Genomic DNA, 18,808 nt, shown 5'->3' with positions numbered 1-18,808 from the left:
CGCGCAATCCAGTTGAATCATCCTGCACGTCGAAAAAGCTTCACGAACGACGTCGCCCTGTTGACGCAAGCCGAGCCCAAGCTGTTGTAGTACGATCATTATTATATAGCTGGCGACAAATCTACGATGTAAGCGGCAAGCAACCTGTTCCGATCACTGCTAAAGTCGGCGGCTCCTATCACGCTGCACCGAAACTTGAAACGCGTAACCGCAAGCACACACAAATGTCACAGGAACTCGAAACCCAGGACAAAGCCGACTCGGTCTCCAACTGCGGCAGTTACGATTACGACGCCGAAAGCTACCATGGAGATTACGATTACGATGCGAATGAGGAGTATGAGATGCCCGAAGAATCTCATCCTTCCTACACCCAGTTGCGGGTCAGTGTCGGTCTGCTACTCAAAGGCGAAAGATATACGATCGTGCGCAAGTTGGGATGGGGTTCATACAGTATCGTTTGGTTGGCTTGGGACAAAAAGTGAGTAGGACGTAGGATATAACGATGAAAGTACCATGCTGATCCCGGTTGATGCCGTAGAGAAGCTCGTTTCGTCTCGATCAAAATTCTGTCGACCGAGGGGACGGGCTGCATCCCAGAGGAACGTGGTCAGGAACTTGATCACGTTCGAAAGATCATAAAGACATTGCAAGAGGACCCCTCAAGTCACGGGCCGCATATTGTTCGCTGTTTCGACACATTCCAACACAAAGCGGCGGATGGGAACGAACACTTGTGCATCGTTATGGAACCCCTTAGCTACAGTCTAGACGACCTGAGAATTAGATTCCCCGGCCGCATGCTTCCCCTCGCCTCGGCCAAGCGGTTCGCCAAGCATATATTGATCGCTCTCCATCATTTACATCAAGATGCTCAGATCGTCTACGGCGGTAGGTCGTATCGTCCAATGTTCTTTCGCGTGCCATTTGGCTGAGACAGTCATGAGGAATCACCCCACCGACTCAGATCTCAAGCCCAACAATGTCCTCCTTCGCTCGCCAGATATCGATCGAATCATCGCACAAGAGATGGTCCGACGACCTCCCGTCATCAACGTTATCAATGGCACTCCAGCACCCCCAGGAGCGATAACCTACAAATCTCAGCCTTTGCCACCTCTTGGGAGGGACGTCAAGAGCGAGAAAGACTTTGATGGATGCGACGCCGTCCTCGTCGATTTTGGACATGGCACGTGTCGATCTGTTATCAGAACTGTCGACCGAAAACGAATCTCACAGACTAACATATGCTGTTTGTACTGTTTAACGCGAGCAGCTCAACGCATCGATGACCACATTGACGAGGAGAACATACAGAGTACGTGTTTCCGAGCGCCCGAAGTGGTACTTGGGCATCCCTGGAGTACGGCTGCCGACATCTGGAGCTTCGCTTGTACCGTAAGCCTCGTCCGCGTCGGGGGTCTACCGATCGGTCTTCACTACAGACTGACCTACCCATCGTCCGGCGTTCAAGATATTCGAGATTGCAACCGGCGGCGTACTCTTCGAGGTCTCGATGGGCGGGCAGCACCCCGAGACCGGGGAATGTTGGGACGCCGATGAGCACCATCTGGGAAGCATGGTCGAGGTAACTGGAACCACGATACCACTGGAGATGAAAGCCAAGAGTAGGCATTGGCACGAATCGCTGGACGAACAAGGTATTGTCTCTTTCCAAATTTTCGAGGACGCTGCCTGATACACTCGCTTTCTGCGCTTGTAGGAAACTTTTTGCACTTTGTTTCGTGCGGAGTAGCGTCTACGCTAGAGGAATGCACCCGTCTTTATAACGAGGACATGCCAACCGAGGACCTCCTCGATTTCAACAGGTTCCTCTTGCGATGCTTCGAGTTGCGACCGGATCACAGGCCCACCGCGGCCGAGTTGCTTCAAGACTCTTGGTTGAATGGAGATGTCTGATCGTGCTGGTCGTTCGAAGGGAGGGGCACGAGGAGCAGTATCGAGCGCGACGTATAGGTCCACAAGGTGTATATGTATCTTTCCAGGTTCAGGACTCAACACCAATGAATTCAGGAGAGATGAATCCCCAAGACCGCGTCGCGACTCAATGTGCCGCATGTGCCGTGAGCTTTCAGACTCGCAGTTGATAGGGCGCGAGAGGAAGCGAAATGACTCGCGAGGCTTTCCAATGCTGTCTTTCGAAGTACAGCTGGAAGTTTGTACAGGACAATCGCACCATTTACATGGGGTTCGACACATAGGTCACAGCCAAGCCAAGGGGTGACGGTCTGATACACCGAATGCGCAATGGTTTGTTTCATCGTAGAGAGAAGCGCGTCACATCTTGACAGCTGTTTCACCGCGCAACTGCTGTTCGCAATACGGCTGCTCGCGGCTCATGACTTTTTGCCTTGCAGCTCGTGCCCGTGACGAATCGACGAAGAATTGAAGAAATGAGACGATGGGCGCGGTAAGGCATATCGCATGTGCGTCTACTAAAGTCTTGGGCTCTTGAGACTGACCTGACCGAGAGATGTTGTCATCTCGAGAGGAGAAGCAAGTCACATCGCGCGCGCGGAAGAGAAAAAACAAAAAGGCAAAGAGAGAAATCCACCCGAGGTGCGAGGTCGAGCAAGGGCATATTCGATTCGAGACGTTTTGGAGATACATCCGTACATTCGACGATCGCTTTTCTCTCTGAAAGCCGCCGCTCGCAATCATCGGGAGGGAGGGTGCAGTCGCTTTGCTTCGGGGACTCGGTTTCATGTTGTGATCGACGAGGTCCGTGACTATCCTCGGCGCAGTGCGGGGAAAAGCTGTGCAAGTGGTGGTGGTGGTGTTTGCCGCGTCGGTTGGGAGGCGATAAGTCGGAGAGCGTGGACCACACGCGAAAGGACGAGGTCGTGACGCAGGCGACGTCCTCTGCCTTCCCGTTGCCTCTGCCTTGCCAGCTGCTGCGATCGCTGCGATGATGATGCGGCGGGGGAAAGTAAACAAGACCTCTGCTCGCTATTCCCCTCATTTTCATGTGAATCCGATTGCGAGGGACCCGTGATTACCGGCGGCCTGTAGAGCTCTTTGACCTCGGAGAGAAAGCGAATCAAGGGTCACAGGTGGACAGACCTACTTGCAAGCTACCTCACATCACCACAGTACTACTACTGCTCCAACGTCATAGTCTCACCTATACCTTCAAGAAAATTCCACACACCTGATATACACGTACACCAAGGTCGACCTCGTTCTTGAAAAGCTCTTGTTCACGATCAAAAACGAATAACGACCTCTCATCAGCACCATCGACAGCTCCAACGACGCGAAACCGTCTCTTCTCTCTTGATCAAACGATATCCCAGCGACTCCCAAGACGACTCCGAATCCAAACGACCCTACGAAACCTCATATCCATCTTTGATACCCTCTGATCACTGTTTCACCGAGTGATCACATTGCATCGCACTACACCTCTGCTTGTAAAGAGCGATACCCATCTAGCTCCTGTTTAAAGGGAACTTCCTTGTCGATCGCCCGGCAAGACTCAACAAGGACGTTCAAAGGCAGGTCGTCGTTCTAGTATACGCAGAAGAACAAGGTCCAGGTAAAAGCACGGCACAAGCAAGTGAGTCGATCATCCAGCATCACGTTTCCTAGTTTCTGATATGGAAGGCGGGCATTGACGAAAGATGTTCTTTGCAAATTAAGAAAGCAAAGACGAGACACGAATCTGATCGAAGCCTCGTGCGAGAAAACCTAAAACACATATCCAGGCGAAGCGAAGAGGGCATATCAAAGGCTACCCCCAGCTTTCGACAGACGACACTACAATGTCGGTCCCGGACGATCCTTTCGGTTCGCTCCCACCTCCTCGGACGAGCACGAGGGACCAGTCCCCAGACTCACAAATCCAACCTACCAACCCGCCTTCGATCCATACGCCTTCGTACGGGTTGACCGTACCCGCTGGAACCGCTGCTACCGCTTCGGGCTCGACTTCGGGTGCGGTAACGGGCACCGGTGCAAAGACGCCGAGGAGGGTCCAGTGGAACTCTCATATCGTCAACGTCCCCTCGGTCGAACAACGTGAAGCCGCTCAACCGATCGCCAGGCCACGTCAGGGTGCCGTCCCTGCTGCTGCGGTGGTCCATGACGACGACGATCGACACTCACTGAACGCCAGGGGATTGGCCCATCTAACCAACGAGCTCGAGAGGCATCAGAGCCTCAGTCGGGAACAGAGGAACAAGCCCAAGTTTGTCATTGGCGGAGACGACCGAGACCAAGACGAGGAATTGAGTCTGGACGGGAGCGAGGGTGGAGAGGATTACGACTACCGGCTGGACACCGACGGCGAGGGCAAGAAGAAGAGGTACGGGGGAGGGAGGAGGTCCGTCTCGGTCGGTTCGAGCGGGGCCTCGAGCGCTGTGAGTGACGAGACCGAGTATGATAGGACTCCAGCTCGGGAACGTGAGGAGACGGGCGACCGAGCGGGCAGCATGGGCGATCTCGAAAAGACGCTCTCGAACGGAGAAAAGATCGACGTCAACACCGCCGGCGGGGAAGTCCATCCCTCGGCCGCCCTGCCTCCTCCTCAAGCCTTGATCCCGGAAGAGAATTACGAAATGGAACCGGACATCAGGGACGAGATGCCCGTCTTTGTCGATCCTGGCGAGACGGACGGTCTCCCCACCTTGCCTCCTGATCACGATTCTGCCCAAGCGGGTGTCAGGCAGTACAATGAAGCCGAGCAGATGGGCGCCGAGGCCAGTGCGCTCGTCAAGGCCCACAAGAGCGGGAGGTTTGGCAACTTTTTGAGGAACCGCAAGACTGGATTTCAAAAAGGATTCAACGGGGTCAGCAATGGAGTCAACGGGGTGGCTACTGGTGTGGGGGGTGTAGCGACCGGAGTAGGAAGAGGAGCTGCTGGAGTCGTCACCGGCGTGGGCAAGGGTGCTATGGGAGTCGCCAACGGTGTCGCTGGGACCGTGACCGGTCGAGGCCGACAGGGCGGTGTCAACGGTGCGGGCATCCAGGGCATGGGACTCGGGGGTCGAACTGGTATGGGTGCCGGAGCCGTAGCCGGCGGTGGTGTTCTCGCCTCTCTCTTGACCCTGTACGATAATGGCCAGAACAACCCGTCCGGTCAATCCACTCCCGCCAGTTCTCGAGCCCCCAGTTTGATGCCATCGGAGGATTCGAGCGATTCCGAGGAAGAGCGCGAGAGGGAACGCAAGTGGAGGAAAAAGAGGGAAAAGGAAGACAGGGCGAGGCTGGAAAAGGAGATGAGACGGTTGAAAAAGGAAAACGACGCCAAGAACCGCAGGAGCTATACCGAGAATATGCCCGGTCGTGTGAGGTCGCCCTTGCATTCGACCGTGGGAGCCACCTTGCAACAGCGGCGAAAGCACGCCGTCTCGGATCCCCCAGCCCCCGAAGGAGACTTTGCTGGTACGGGCGAGAACTCGGATCTGACCGTTCCCAACGCACCGTTTGCGGCTGAGCATCGAAGCCAGAGTCACAACTCGTTGTCAGCCTCGGGCAGGCAGAGTCCGAGGTTCATGCAGTCTGTGAAAAGGGCTGCGGATAGGTTGGGTCTGGACGTAGACGACTATGACCGACCGAAGGGAGCCAAGAGTGGTGCAGGTGTCTTTGGTGCGCTCATCCAGGGCGCCGGATCGTTGACCGGGGCCGCTACGCCTGCTGGTGCATCCCTGACGGCCAACGCCAAGAGGCCCGGCTACCGCTTGTCTAGGTACTCTGTCGGCGACGGACCTCGCGAGAGTGGGGATAATTCGCGACCCACCTCGCTGTACGAGCGATCTGAAACCCCGCAGAGCGCTACTCGTGTCAATACGGACGAGTCTCCTACCAGTCAGACCCAGATGATGCCCTCCAGCAACGCGCTCAATCGACCCGCCACGACCGACAACCGTACCCGTCCCACCGCCATCGAATTGCCTCCCCGCACTCGATCTGGCAAGCCGTTCAGCATCAAGTCGTTTACGGACCTCACCCATCTGCCCTTGACACCGGGCTCTCACTTCAAGAACTTTATGAGCGGCAAGGGAAGCCAGCCTGGAACGCCTCCGAGCGAGTACGGCGATCGCGGTTCGGACTACTTTACCGAGAAACCCACCAAATGGCAGCTCGAGGACGATCGCAAGCGCGAAAAGTGGGAGGCCGAAAAGAAGAAGAGGAAGAAGGCCAAGGAGAAGAAGAAGCAGCAGGAAATCTTCATCATCCAGCACGTCGCTGCCATCTTGGCGAGGCAGCAGTTTTTGATGAAGTTGATTCGTGCTTTCATGATGTGAGTGGGGGGGGGCGTTCCACGTCAACTTCTCGCTGAAACTAACATGACCCATACCTTTGTCCCAGGTTCGGTTCTCCTACGCACAGGCTCGAGGCCCAAATTCAGGCTACCGCTCGTGTCCTCGAACTCACCTGCCAGGTCGTCTCCTTGCCTGGCCTCGTCTTGATCTCGTTCAACGACGACGCCACTCACACCAGCGAGACGAAATTCTTAAAGCAAGCCGGAGGTCTTGACCTTCAGAAGCTTTTGGCTACGCATCACCTCTACTGGGACGTCGTCCACGACCAGCTGTCCGCCGAGGAAGCGTCGAAACAGCTGGACATCTTGATGACTTCCAAGCCGCACTACCCCTTGTGGGCTCAGATCGTCATCGGAGGGTTCTGCAGTTCCTTCATTTGTTGCGTGTGAGTCTGGTTAGGCGAGAAGTTTGGAGAGACATTCTTGCTGACCAGCGACTCTGATCCATGTTGACAGCGCTTTCTACGGAAGTTTCATCGACGCCCTCATTTCGTTCCCGTTGGGTATGCTCCTGGTCGCCATTCAGATTCTGGCCTCCCGGAACGACCTATACTCGAACGTCTTCGAAATCGTCATCGCCACCATCCAGTCCTTCCTGGCGGCCGCTCTGGCTTCTTCCAACTACTTTTGTTACACCGCCGTCACGTCATCCGCCATCGTGCTCATCCTTCCCGGTTACATCGTTCTCTCCGGCTCTCTGGAGCTGGCTAGCAGGAACATCACTTCGGGTAGCGTCAGGATGGGGTACTCTGTCATCTACTCGCTCTTCCTGGGTTTCGGTATCGCCATCGGAGCAGAATTTTACCGCCGTATCACCGGCAGCGAAGTCTCTGGTGATGGAAGGGATTGGGACTGTCACATTACACATTACCCCGGAGCACCTTGGTATCTGCAAACGGTCCCGGCTTGGTGGTACTTCCTCATCGTCCCGGGTTACTCGTTCTGGCTGTCTCTCAGGCAATCTCAGCCTATCTTGGCCAAAGAATTGGTGAGTCGTCAGGTCGTGTCACTGGTGATCTGGCGCGATACTTATTCCCTTCAACGTTGTCAGCCTGCAATGGTTCTGATCTCGTGCGCAGGGTGGAGTGCGAACCACTTTTCTGCCAAAGCATTCCCCAATCGTGCCGATATCACCTCTGCCATTGGGTAAGTTGCGCTCCTGACTACACGTCTTCCCGTCAAGCTAGTCTCATTCAAGTCACTCATGCATGGTCTCGCAGGTCGTTCTGCGTCGGTCTGCTCGGCAACGTCTGGGGACGTTTCTTCAAAGGGACCAGGTGAGCGGATGTTGCGGGACGTGCGGCTGACGACAATCGCTGATAAGTCAATTCCCCAATCTTTCAGCTTCGTCGTCATGTTGGTCGGGGTACTCTTCCAGCTTCCCTCGGGTCTCGGAAACGGTGGACTGTTCAACTTTGCTGCTGAGAGCGCTGACGGTAGCTCGACATCGTACTCGACCGGTTTCCAAGGTGAGTTGTTGGTGGAACTTCACAACAAAGGAGAGCGCCTGACGTCAATTTTCCCCTGACAGTCGCACAGCAGTTGGTGCAGGTCGCCATCGGTTTGACAGTCGGTCTGTTCTTATCGGCCATTGTCGTTCATCCTTTCGGAGGTGGACGACGACGCGGAGGATCTGGTATCTTCTCGTTCTAGGCTAGGGGCAATCCCACATTGACAATTACTTAGAAGAGGATAGATTCGCGTACTACATGTATCCATAGAGGCATCAGGCTCATTCCTGGGTACACACATGTATCTTGTAGATCAGAGCCTGCGACAATGAAATAGCATCAGAAATACTCTCCTTTGTTGCGATACCCCGTTGCTCATGGGTCCCTGCTGTTGCAGTAGATCTCGCAGTCCCTTTCAAACGGTCTAGAACGACTAGTATAAGTAGGGATCAAAATCCGGTCGATCGTGACTGGTCTTTCTCGACAAGGTAGAGGCAACAATCCGTAAACCACACTACTCGAGCAAACCCACAGAAAGTATGCCTTCCATCGCCGTCACGGATCGTGCCCCGCAAAGCAAGGTCGGGCCCAGCAAACCCGCCTGCTGCCCAGTCTCTCACATCGACGACAAGACGACCCAAAAGCTCAAGCTCGATCCCATCTACTGCCGTAGCTGTTACCCCGAGTTCGAGATCGGTCACCTGGACGCCCTCGAGGCCCGCAGGACTGGCGTCTACGAGCCTCACCAGACCGCAGAGTATGGTCTGAGGCTCAAGCTTCACCAGGTCGGCTCGAAGGGTTCTCCCGCCTGCCAGGCCTCGGCAGCGTTCGTCGGTTGTCCCGAGTTGACGAACCAAGACAGCGAAGCTGGACGTTTCGAAGCCATCTTTGCCTCTCGCATGTAGACACGACCCGTGAATTATATGTCATGTTGATGGTTGTACCTCGGCACACGTGAATGTACAAAAATGGCGGCGCGATGTGTTGTATGGGGAACCGATGATGCTATCCTCTACTTGGTCTTGGGGTCGATGTCGTTGCGAGAGGGTACCACATTCGGAAGCGGTACCATTGGGGTTGGGATCAAGCCGATACATCCGAATATCAAGAGGTGGAAGGAAGTCGCTGCAGCGTAGGCGTGTTATGGACTCGTTCTCTCGCCGACGTCGAGACGAGATGACTCACCAGCGGTCATCGCTTTGAAGAGGCCTACACCTGCACCTGCTTTCAGAGCCCGTACGCAAGACAGCCAGCCAACCAAGATGCTAAACGTCAGAACCTGCAATCGCAAAGCGAGGTGAGCGACGAGGTGGCCGTTATTTCGAGCCAGAACCCGACTTGCCGGAACGATCAACCGTAGACGTTTCGATCGCTGCCACAGAGGGTACTAGAGAAATGGGCAAGTCTGTCAGCATTACCAATGAATATTCAGACTGGATAATGCAAGGCTCACATTTGGCATGTATCCCCGAAGCCATGGCAAGAAGACAACGAGGTAGAGAAATATTGCCTGCAAGCAAAAAGGCTTCTCGTTAGCTTTCATAACAAAGATACAAGTAGACAACCGCTACCCACCACAGTGACACCCTGCAGTAGTAGAGAGAGCGTCATGGTCTTCCTTCCTCTGATCCGTGTGAGACAGAGCTGTGTTGGCCTAGATTGCGATGCGGTAGCCGCCAGATCTCGCTATAACTCACCTATGACTGGCGGTCCCCTTCTTGTTCAGCCACGACCCATCAGACTCGGCGTCCATAGCTTCCCGAACGAGGTTCAGAGCATCACAGTACCATACGCCTGCAGTCCCGATCGCGACGTATTTCCCATGTCTGGCTAGTTGCGAAATCGGCCTGGTTCCCGATACGCTTGCCGACCTAGGCATGAAGGGGGCATCCCCTGTGCTTGATACCGATGGCATGGTGATGATATAGTCGTTCCACGATATTGCCCAAGAAACGATGCAAATGATAGTCGCCCACGCCTGTGAACCTGTTGTTGATGTTACGGTCGAGTTGTATTTACAACGAGCAACGAGCGAGTTGACCCGGAAGCAACCTCGGCGAAATACGATACAAATATGACCTTACGGATCTACGACTCTAGACTTCGACCGGTGTCGACAAGGATCCTGTAGCGCCTCTTGTGCCAACAATTCAAAGACGCAATGTTATTGCATCTGTCATCTAGAGGGTCTATCATACAAGAATTGTTTCGGAACCGCGCAGATAGGACTTCATCGACGGTTGCATCCCCCAATGCTCCGCTGATTCATCTCGACTTTCCACTTCGGTTCATGCTGTTTCTTTTGTTTCTGGAGAAAATTCGTCAAAGCTGCCATAGGCGCAGCTACTGGGATTGATGTTGAGATTTTGATATGGACGCTGTTTGTAAGCGTCTAGGCAGCAGGGTTCAAGGTGCCGGGTGCAAGGATCAGGGTCAATAGGGCCATGCGGATCTGTAGGCAGCAATGAATACGTCAGTGGGCGGCCCAGCGCAAGGTAGATGATGCGCAGAACAACTTACGAAAAGACCGTATCGCATCTGACGGAAGTAGGCAGCACGCTTGACATCAAAGTCGACAGCGGGGTCGATTTCGCTAGATGAAGAAACGAGCGCATCAGCCCAGCCGGCTCAGCTTGCATTTGTACGGCACAGAAAGACCCACTTGTTCCTGGGCAGAGGGTGCATCACGATGGTGGTGGGCTTGGCGCGTTGCAACAAGTCGTTGTCGATAATGTACATGTCCTTGACAGCATCGTACTCGTTCTCGTTGGCAAATCGCTCCCTGTTTATTGTAAAGGTGAACAATTAAAGACCGGTCGCGATTGAACGTATTGCGTCCCCCAGTCGAACTTACTTCTGCACCCGGGTGACGTACAAGACGTCGCTCTTTCCGACGACCTCGTCGAGGTTGACGTACTCGTTCCACTGAACACCAGCCTTGGTGGCCTCGGCCTTGACAGACTCGGGCATCGCGAGCGAAGGAGGCGACACAAAGTTCAATGTGACCGAGTAGAGCGACAAGAGCTTGACCAAGCTGTGGACGGTCCTGCCGTTCTTCAAGTCACCGATCAGGGTGACGGTGATCCCGTTGACGGAACCCAACTCTTCTCGGATACAGAAGACGTCGAGCAAGCTCTGCGTAGGGTGCTCGCCGATACCGTCACCAGCGTTGACAATGGGAACGGGCGAGAACTTGGCAGCCGTTTGCGAGCTTCCGACTTCGGGGTGCCTGATGACGATGGCGTCCGCGTAACATCCCAGAGTCCTGATGGTGTCGCCCAGGGACTCTCCCTTGGTGACCGAAGAGCGGTCGGCGGCGACCTGGGTCACCTCACCACCACATCGCTTCATGGCGGCTTCGAACGAGGTCGAGGTCCTGGTCGAGTTCTCGTAGAACAAGGTGGCCAGGACTCGGCCCTGCAAGGTGTTGACGGATCCGCTTCGCTCCACCTGGGTCCTCATCTCGGAAGCGATGCTGAAGAGGTAGTGCAAGTCCTCCCGAGCAAACTGCTTGACCGAGAGGATATGCCTCCTAGCGAAAGCGGGGTGAGCCTGGAGACCAGCGAAAGGTCGGACGGGAGAAATCTCCCGAGTGCGACGCTGCTCGCTAGACTCGACACCGGGTACCGATGAGAGAGACATGAGGTTGGCGGGCGCACTGTCGAACGTGGGGCTTCGCGGACCGGGCGCAGGGGAACCGAATCCAGCAACACCACTGATCGATGATCGGGCCCGGCTGAAGGAGCTTCGAGACGCCCTGGGAGCGATAGTTCGACCGATGGAGCTGGAAATGTCTCGGCCCAAAGGCATGCTGCTCGACCGACCGTCAAGGAAGACGGACGAGCCGTAAGTAACGACTCGGTGAACGGCACCGGCAACGTTCTTTCCAGCGAGCGGTGACCAGCCCGAGTTCGACTGGAAGGCAGACGAGCGCGAGATCTCGACCTCGACGTAGGTCTGGGTCTGCTCGGGCAGCTCGTAAATGGCCCTGGGGTTCTCGTACAGCTTGGCGCTGATGTCGTCCAAGGTCAACCTACCCTCGGCAACGGCACCGAGCAAGAGCGGAAGAGTCTCCTCGATACCGGCGGTGATTGAGGGCGCGTGTCCGAGCTCCTTGGCGAGCTGGTAAGGGATAGATCCGACCGAAAGCATGTCGATGGCGTCGATGTGGTCCCAGAACACCTTTTGCTCTTCGGCGGTAGGCAGACAAGTGCTTCCGGGGAATTGCTCCTTGGTGAAGAACAGCGAGTAGACGGCGACATCGCAAGTAACCTTCAAGCCCTTCTCCTTGGCGAGGACGATGAGGCTGATGTCGTCGCGGGTGGCGACGTTGGTCACGTGAATGCTGCGTCCGTTCAAGCTGGCCAACAACAAGATCGAGGCGAGGTCGGTGGTCTTTGCGTCGGTGATGATGGGTCGCTCGGTGGGCCAGGCAGCAAAGTGACCAGCGATGCTGGCGACCTTGTTGGCAGGGCTAAACTCGTTGAAGGGAATGTACAAAGCCTTGCTTCCGTTCAGGACGGCATCGGTACCGATCCTGGTGGCGTTGTCGGCAGATGCAGCGACCGAGAAGAAGTAGTCGCAGTGAGCGGCACCTGAAGCGTTGGCCTGAGCGACCTGGAGCGAAATCTCGTCCTCGATGGAGCTGCCAGAGCCTTGACCGGACATGTGCACGGTCGTGAAACCGCCTCGAACCGAGGCTTGCGAGACCTGGTTAAAGTCGTCCGAGCCGCTGGCGGCGATACCGGGCACGAACGCCTGCACGTTGACGAGACCGGGGAAGGTGTGAGTCTCGTGCGAGGTCTTGAAGTCGACGCTCGAAATGTCAAAGGCAGGCTTCCTGATGACGGCCTCGATGAACAACTTGGCGTTCTTGACGTTGGTGATCAAGGGGATCGCAAAGTCGACGGCCATACGACGCGACTTGTATCCCTTGGACACGTACGAAGCGGGTCGTCGGTATCGGTTCTTGGAAGGCAAGTTGATGTAGACGTCGATCAGGTTCTGTGCCAAGTGCTTGGTCAACGAGTACTCGGTCTTCTGAGGGTCCTCCTCGTCGTTGTCTTGCAAGGCTTCAAGGTACTTGACGGGAATGCCGTGCTCCTGAATGAAATCGGCAGTACCCGAGGTGGCAAACAGGTTGTAACCCATCCTGTGCAGCTTCTGGACCGAGGACAGCATCTCGAGCTTTTCCTTGAAGGAACCGATCGAGAGCAAAATGTTCTTCTTGGGAGGGAAGATTCCGGTGGAGATCAAAGCCTTGAGGTAGGCCTCGTACTTGTCTTTGCCGAAACAAGCGACTTCTCCGGTAGAAGCCATCTCGACTCCGAGGACGGGGTCGGCGCCCGACAATCGGCTAAAGGAGAACTGAGGCACCTTGACACCGACATAGTTGGGAGGCATCTTCAACTCGGGGTACGCTCGGACGGGAATGTCGAGCATGACCTTGGTAGCCATCTCGATCGCGTCAATCCCGGTGACCTTCGAGACAAAGGGGAACGATCGAGCGGCACGCAAGTTGCATTCGATGACCTTGATCTCGTTGTTCTTGGCGATGAACTGGATGTTGTAAGGTCCGGTGACGTTGAGCGCTTGACCGATCTTTTGAGTGGCAATCTCGATCTTGCGGATGGTCTCGGGGTCGAGATCTTGAGGCGGCAAGATCAAAGTGGCGTCACCAGAGTGAACACCAGCATTCTCGACGTGCTCCGAGATGTAGTGCATAACCATCTTTCCGTCCTTGGCAACGGCGTCCATCTCGATCTCCTTGGCCTCTTCGATGTACTTGGTGATGACGACAGGGTGGTCTCGGGAAACGTCGGCAGCTTGCAAGAGGTACGCGGCGAGATCGTCTTGCGAAAAGACGACGTTCATGGCGGCTCCGGACAAGACGTACGACGGCCTGACGAGCACGGGATAACCGACCTTGTCACAGAAGCCACGGGCCTCTTCGAAGCTGGTCAACTCCTTCCACAGGGGCTGGTCGACTCCGATCTTGTCGAGCATTCGCGAAAACTTGTAACGGTTCTCGGCGGTGTCGATCAGTTCGGGCGAAGTACCGTAGATCTTGACGTTCTGACGGTGCAAGGGCAAAGCGATGTTGTTGGGGGTCTGACCTCCCATGGACAAGATGACTCCGGACGATTGCTCGATATCGTAAATATCGAGAACGGTCTCCAAGCTGATGGTCTCAAAGTAGAGACGGTCGGCCTCGTCGTAATCGGTACTGACGGTCTCGGGGTTGTAGTTAATCATGACCGTCTTCCTTCCGTTGGCCCGCAAGGTTCGGATGGCTCGAACGGCACACCAGTCGAATTCGACCGAGGAACCGATTCGGTAGACACCCGAACCGAGCACGATGACACCGTGGTCGTCAAAGGTGATGTCATGCTCGCTAGCGTTGTACGTGTTGTAGAGGTAGTTGGTGTGACAAGGGAATTCGGCGGCGACCGTGTCGATCTGTTTGACGAACGGCGAGATACCGGCTTCGAGACGGAGACGACGAACGGCAAGCTCGTTGGACGAGACGGCCTTGGCGATCTGCCTGTCCGAGAATCCGAGCTGCTTGGCGTGTCGCAACATGCCCGAGGGGATGGTCGAAGCCGAGAGCTTGCCCATGGCCTTTTCCATCTGGACGAGTCGCTGGAGACGAGTCAAGAACCAGGGGTCGATCGAGGACATCTCGTTCAGCTTTTCGACCGAGTAACCACGGTGCAAGGCGGTAGCCAGGGCGAACAATCGCTTGTCGGTAGGGTTGGCAATCTCTGTGTCGATATCCTCGACCAGGTTGTTCTGCAAAGGTTGGCGGCAGCGTCAAGGGCAAAGGGCATTAGTGAATGTTCCCGGTGTGCAAGTCCGAGAACACACAGGCTCACGTCTCCAAATCCAGGGAACGAGTCGTCGATACACCTGATGGCCTTCTGGATCGTCTCCTCGAACGTCCTACCGATGCTCATAACCTCTCCGACCGACTTCATCGAACTGCTGAGCGCCGGGTTGACCCTGGTAAACTTCTTCAAGTCCCACCTGGGAATCTTGACGACGACATAGTCTAAGCTGGGTTCGAAACAAGCGCTCGTCTCCTTGGTGACCGAGTTCTTGATCTCGTTGAGCGGAATGTTCAGACCCAACTTGGCGGCGATGAAAGCGAGAGGGTAACCGGTAGCCTTGGAAGCGAGGGCGGACGAACGCGAAAGACGGGCATTGACCTCGATGATACAGTATTCCTGAGAGTAAGGGTTGAGGGCGTATTGAATGTTGCACTCTCCGATGACTCCCAAGTGGCGGATGACGTTGACGGCGGTGGTACGGAGCATGTTGTAGTCGGCGTCGGACAAGGTCTGCGACGGTGCGACGACGATCGAGTCTCCAGTGTGGATACCCAGAGGGTCAAAGTTCTGCGTGAAAAAAAAGCAGGGTCTGGTTAGCAAAACACTTTCCCTGTCTTGAACTCGTCCTCCGGGACCCGACTCACCTCCATGTTACAGACGGTGATACAGTTGTCCCTCGAATCACGGACGACCTCGTACTCGACCTCTTTCCAACCCTTCATACTCCTCTCGACGAGGACCTGGGGAGAGGTGGCAAACGCCTTGTCACACAGCGCGACGAGCTGATCGTCGTTCTTGGCAAACCCTGAACCCAATCCACCGAGCGCGTAGGCGGCACGAACGATGACCGGATATCCGATGTTGTTGGCCGCAACGATGGCCTCGTCGATGCTCGTGGCGGTAGCAGACTCGGCGCACTTTTCTCCAATCTCGGCCATGGCGTTGGCGAACAGCTCTCGGTCCTCGGTCATGATGATCGTATCGATCGGGGTTCCGAGCACCTTGACTCCCAACCTGGCAAACTCGTCCTTGAGCTTGATACCGACGTTAAGCGCGGTCTGTCCACCGAAAGTGACGTAGATACCATCGGGCTTTTCGTGCTTGATGATCTTGCGAACAAACTCGGGGGTGACGGGCAAAAAGTAGACCTTGTCCGCCAAACCCTTGCTGGTCTGGATGGTAGCAATGTTGGGGTTGACGAGGATGGTGTAGATCCCTTCCTCCTTCAACGCCTTGATTGCCTGACTACCGGAGTAGTCAAACTCTCCGGCTTGACCGATCGACAATCCACCGGATCCGAGGACGAGGACCTTTTTCACGTTCTCCCTCGGGTACTTGGCGGCGTTGTCGACGAGCTCTCCACCGGGCATGATCATCGGGACCAGCTTGCCAGCTTTGGCAGACTCGACCATGTTGTTGATGAACACGTCGAACAGGAACTCGGTATCCCTGGGTCCGGGCGCAGACTCTGGGTGGAACTGAACCGAAAAGTAGGGCTTGCCCTCTCGTCCCATCCAGATTCCCTCGTTGGACCCGTCGTTGGCGTTGGTGAACAAGGCTTCCCATCCTTCCTTGAGGGTCTCGACGTCGACCTGGTACCCGTGGTTCTGCGAGGTGATGTAACACCTCCCGCTAGTCGAACAAGTACAGGGCAAGTTCATCCCTCGGTTTCCGTACTTCATCTTGCTCGTCTTGGCTCCCGAGGCGAGAGCGAGGAGCTGGTGACCGAGACAGATACCAAAGATGGGCACCTTGGCGCTGTCCATCATCTTGCGCAAGTTGTCGACGGTGGCACCGACCATGGAAGGGTCACCGGGACCGTTCGAGACGAACAGACCGTCGAACGAGCCTTCCTTTTCGAGCGTGTTGAAATCGTAGTCCCAGGGTACGACCTTGACTTCGACACCTCGGTTTCGGAAACACCTGATCTGGTTCCACTTCATCCCGACGTCCACGGCGATGACCCGGATAGGTCGACCGGCCGTAGGGTGCTGGACGACGGAACGCTCCGAGGTGGGCTTGGGGGTGTAGGTGACGGGTTGTCGGGTGGAGACCTTGGCCACGAGGTTCTCAGCATTGGGGTCCGCAAAGGGGACGACGTGGTACTGCTCCCTCCAGTTAGTAGGCGCTTCGGCAGAGTTGCCAGTGTTGACGCCCAACAACTTTTGGACGTTGGAGAGCACTCCTCCAGTCGAATTGGCACCCTCGCTCGACTCCTTGGTGAGTCCGGCAGCGACGCCGAGGTTGATGCCGTCCTTCCTGGCGAGCACCCTTCCGAGGATGGATCCACCTTGCCTCAACCTCTTGGTCAACATCCTCGTGTCCACACCCCACATGGCAGGTACGCCCTGCTCCTTCAACCACTTGCCCAGACTGCTCTGCGCCAGGTGGTGCGAGTAGCTAGGGTGGTAGTTGGCCACGATCAACGCCGAGACGTGGATGTGCGAGCTCTCGAATTCGGCGGGAAGCGAGTCGAGCAGGTCGGAAGTGGGAGGAACGTTGTGAGCATCGGCAGTGACGGGAATGTCGGTGGTGCTGCTCGCCTCGTTGGGAGAGGGACGAGCGGGAACACCATAGTTGCCGATCAGGGGGTAGGTGAGGATGAGGATTTGAGACGAATACGAAGGGTCCGTCAAGGATTCAGGGTATCCGACCATTCCTGCCGAGCGTGGACGAGAATTCCGGTCCTCCTGTCAGCTCGCCTGTCGTCATTCCCGATTTCGACACCGTTCGAACTCACCGGTCTGAAACACACACTCTCCCGAGATGCTCTTTCCCTCCGCGCCAAAGCTCGTTCCGCTCAGAGCCAGACCGTCCGCCAGCTCGAGCACCATGTCCGGCTCGTCCTGTCCCTCTTTCCACTCTTCGACCAACTCTCCCTTCTTGAGAGCCGCGTTCATCAGGCCTTGGTCGTCAGAGTCGAAGCCCCTCGAAGAGGCCGGCAGGGTTACGCTCCCCGCAGCCTGGGCTCGGGGAGGAAGCGCAGACGAGGTGGTCGAAGGGACGTGGGGGACGAGAGAGGCGGGAACGGCAGGTTGAGAAGGAGCCGCGTCGGTGCTAGAGGCGGCGGGGACGGGTTGGGCGAACGACATTTTGGTGCGAGCTTCCTCTACTTTTTTTTCGTCTACTGGTTCGGGTTTCGGGTTTTGACACAATGGAAGTGGAAAAAAGTGTCCGTCAGCACAAGACCATGTTGCAAGAGCACGACGATCCGACTCACCTAGACGAAAGTGTTTCCTATCTACTTTTGCAGCTTTTTCAAGTTCGGGTCAAAAGAGCCTGTTTTCCACCGACATAGAGGTCAGCCAAGGCGCTCCCGGCTGACTATACAGCTCTTGTCCGCCCACCTTTTCTTCTTCTATTCCGTTTCGAGTCTCTTTATATTTCCTTTTTCGCGGGGGGACGAAAGAGAAACAAGTCTAAGAACGGGTTGTTGATTAAGAAGCTAGAGAAAGGTTCTCGTGCTTTTTTTTTCGGCGTCGTCAAAAGTCTTTTGGGTGTATCGGGTGTGAAGCTAGCGGGGTGGGGTGTTTCTTCTAGGCTGTCTTTCCTTTCCCAGACATCCAAGGGTGTGAGGTTAGATGGCTGGGAAGAGGAGAAGAGAAGAGAAGAGAGAGAGAAGAGGAGGAGGAGGGAGAGAATCGAAGAGGTCGAAAAGAGATGAACGGTTGAACATGTCGAATGGAATGAAAACCCGACCGTTGCACGAGCTAGAGCTGCTAGGCTGGGGGATCGATTTTATTTTTTGATTCCGCTTGATTCCGTCCCCTCTTCCCCCTACTTTGCGGGCTGGCGAGCCGATGAGCACGCAGAGCGAGTGTTTTGCATCCGCGCCCCCCCCCTCTTATGCGTAAGGATTTATCTCGATAAATCGACACGCTGTAGGCCCCGGGCAATCGTCGATTTCGGTAGCAAAAATCGAATTTCCGTAAAGTGAAAAATAAGTAAATTGCACCCAAACAGGCAACTTTGCGAGGTCTTTATTTTTGCCGAATTTATCTTGATTTATCTCGTTTGTAAATCACTTTATCTCGCTTAGGATACTCCCGCGCCCGTAGGGCGCCGCCCCAGATGAAATTAGTCATGATTTCCACGTAATTCTAAGCGCAAAACGACCTCGTTTCGACTAGCAATTCTGAGCTCGATTTGAAACAAATTTGTGAAACGAAGGACTTACATCAGTGCTAGCTTCCTCGAATCTTGTATACACTATCTTTGATACTCCTTATATAACATACTCT

At 55.4% G+C, this 18,808-nt stretch overlaps 4 protein-coding genes across 4 annotated transcripts; 2 read left to right on the top strand and 2 right to left on the bottom strand.

The window, feature by feature from the left end:
* Positions 1 to 224: 224 nt before the first annotated feature.
* HD553DRAFT_349677 (kinase-like domain-containing protein) lies at positions 225 to 2,035 on the top strand (the record flags this gene model as incomplete). Its single annotated transcript, XM_046183473.1, has 6 exons — positions 225 to 481; positions 542 to 891; positions 968 to 1,195; positions 1,277 to 1,398; positions 1,475 to 1,661; positions 1,724 to 2,035. The coding sequence occupies 6 exons, from the start codon at positions 225 to 227 to the stop codon at positions 1,918 to 1,920; spliced, it is 1,341 nt and encodes a 446-aa protein (XP_046037144.1). The 3' UTR covers positions 1,921 to 2,035.
* A 3,262-nt stretch (positions 2,036 to 5,297) lies between these two features.
* HD553DRAFT_271154 (uncharacterized protein) lies at positions 5,298 to 7,939 on the top strand (the record flags this gene model as incomplete). Its single annotated transcript, XM_046177697.1, has 7 exons — positions 5,298 to 6,265; positions 6,334 to 6,672; positions 6,743 to 7,274; positions 7,338 to 7,432; positions 7,507 to 7,563; positions 7,631 to 7,755; positions 7,818 to 7,939. 7 exons carry the CDS (start codon positions 5,298 to 5,300, stop codon positions 7,937 to 7,939), a joined length of 2,238 nt encoding a protein of 745 aa, XP_046037143.1.
* Positions 7,940 to 8,652: 713 nt separating this feature from the next.
* Positions 8,653 to 10,111, bottom strand: HD553DRAFT_370288 (uncharacterized protein). The gene is made up of 5 exons (XM_046184168.1): positions 9,435 to 10,111; positions 9,313 to 9,361; positions 9,191 to 9,247; positions 8,923 to 9,124; positions 8,653 to 8,862 (listed from the first exon to the last, which is right to left on the bottom strand). Exons 1-5 carry the CDS (start codon positions 9,650 to 9,652, stop codon positions 8,750 to 8,752), a joined length of 639 nt encoding a protein of 212 aa, XP_046037142.1. The 5' UTR covers positions 9,653 to 10,111; the 3' UTR covers positions 8,653 to 8,749.
* An 18-nt stretch (positions 10,112 to 10,129) lies between these two features.
* Positions 10,130 to 17,659, bottom strand: HD553DRAFT_341586 (uncharacterized protein; the record flags this gene model as incomplete). The annotated part of the gene is made up of 7 exons (XM_046182652.1): positions 10,130 to 10,189; positions 10,258 to 10,330; positions 10,400 to 10,519; positions 10,592 to 14,529; positions 14,613 to 15,134; positions 15,212 to 17,226; positions 17,308 to 17,659. 7 exons carry the CDS (start codon positions 17,657 to 17,659, stop codon positions 10,130 to 10,132), a joined length of 7,080 nt encoding a protein of 2,359 aa, XP_046037141.1.
* Positions 17,660 to 18,808: the final 1,149 nt, after the last annotated feature.

This window comes from Filobasidium floriforme, assembly GCF_021052385.1.
Source record: "Filobasidium floriforme strain CBS 6241 chromosome Unknown HD553scaffold_9, whole genome shotgun sequence".
NCBI lineage: Eukaryota > Fungi > Basidiomycota > Tremellomycetes > Filobasidiales > Filobasidiaceae > Filobasidium > Filobasidium floriforme.
The sequence above is the reverse complement of the archived record's forward strand: the minus strand, read 5'-3'. Positions and strand labels throughout refer to the sequence as shown.

Coding starts and splice junctions, on each gene's coding strand:
- HD553DRAFT_370288 (XM_046184168.1), bottom strand. CDS start 9,652: ATGCCATCGGTATCAAGCACAGGGGATGCCCCCTTCATGCCTAGGTCG. Junction 9,362..9,434: donor AAGGGGACCGCCAGTCATAG/GTGAGTTATAGC, acceptor CACACGGATCAG/AGGAAGGAAGACCATGACGC. Junction 9,248..9,312: donor TACTGCAGGGTGTCACTGTG/GTGGGTAGCGGT, acceptor TTTTGCTTGCAG/GCAATATTTCTCTACCTCGT.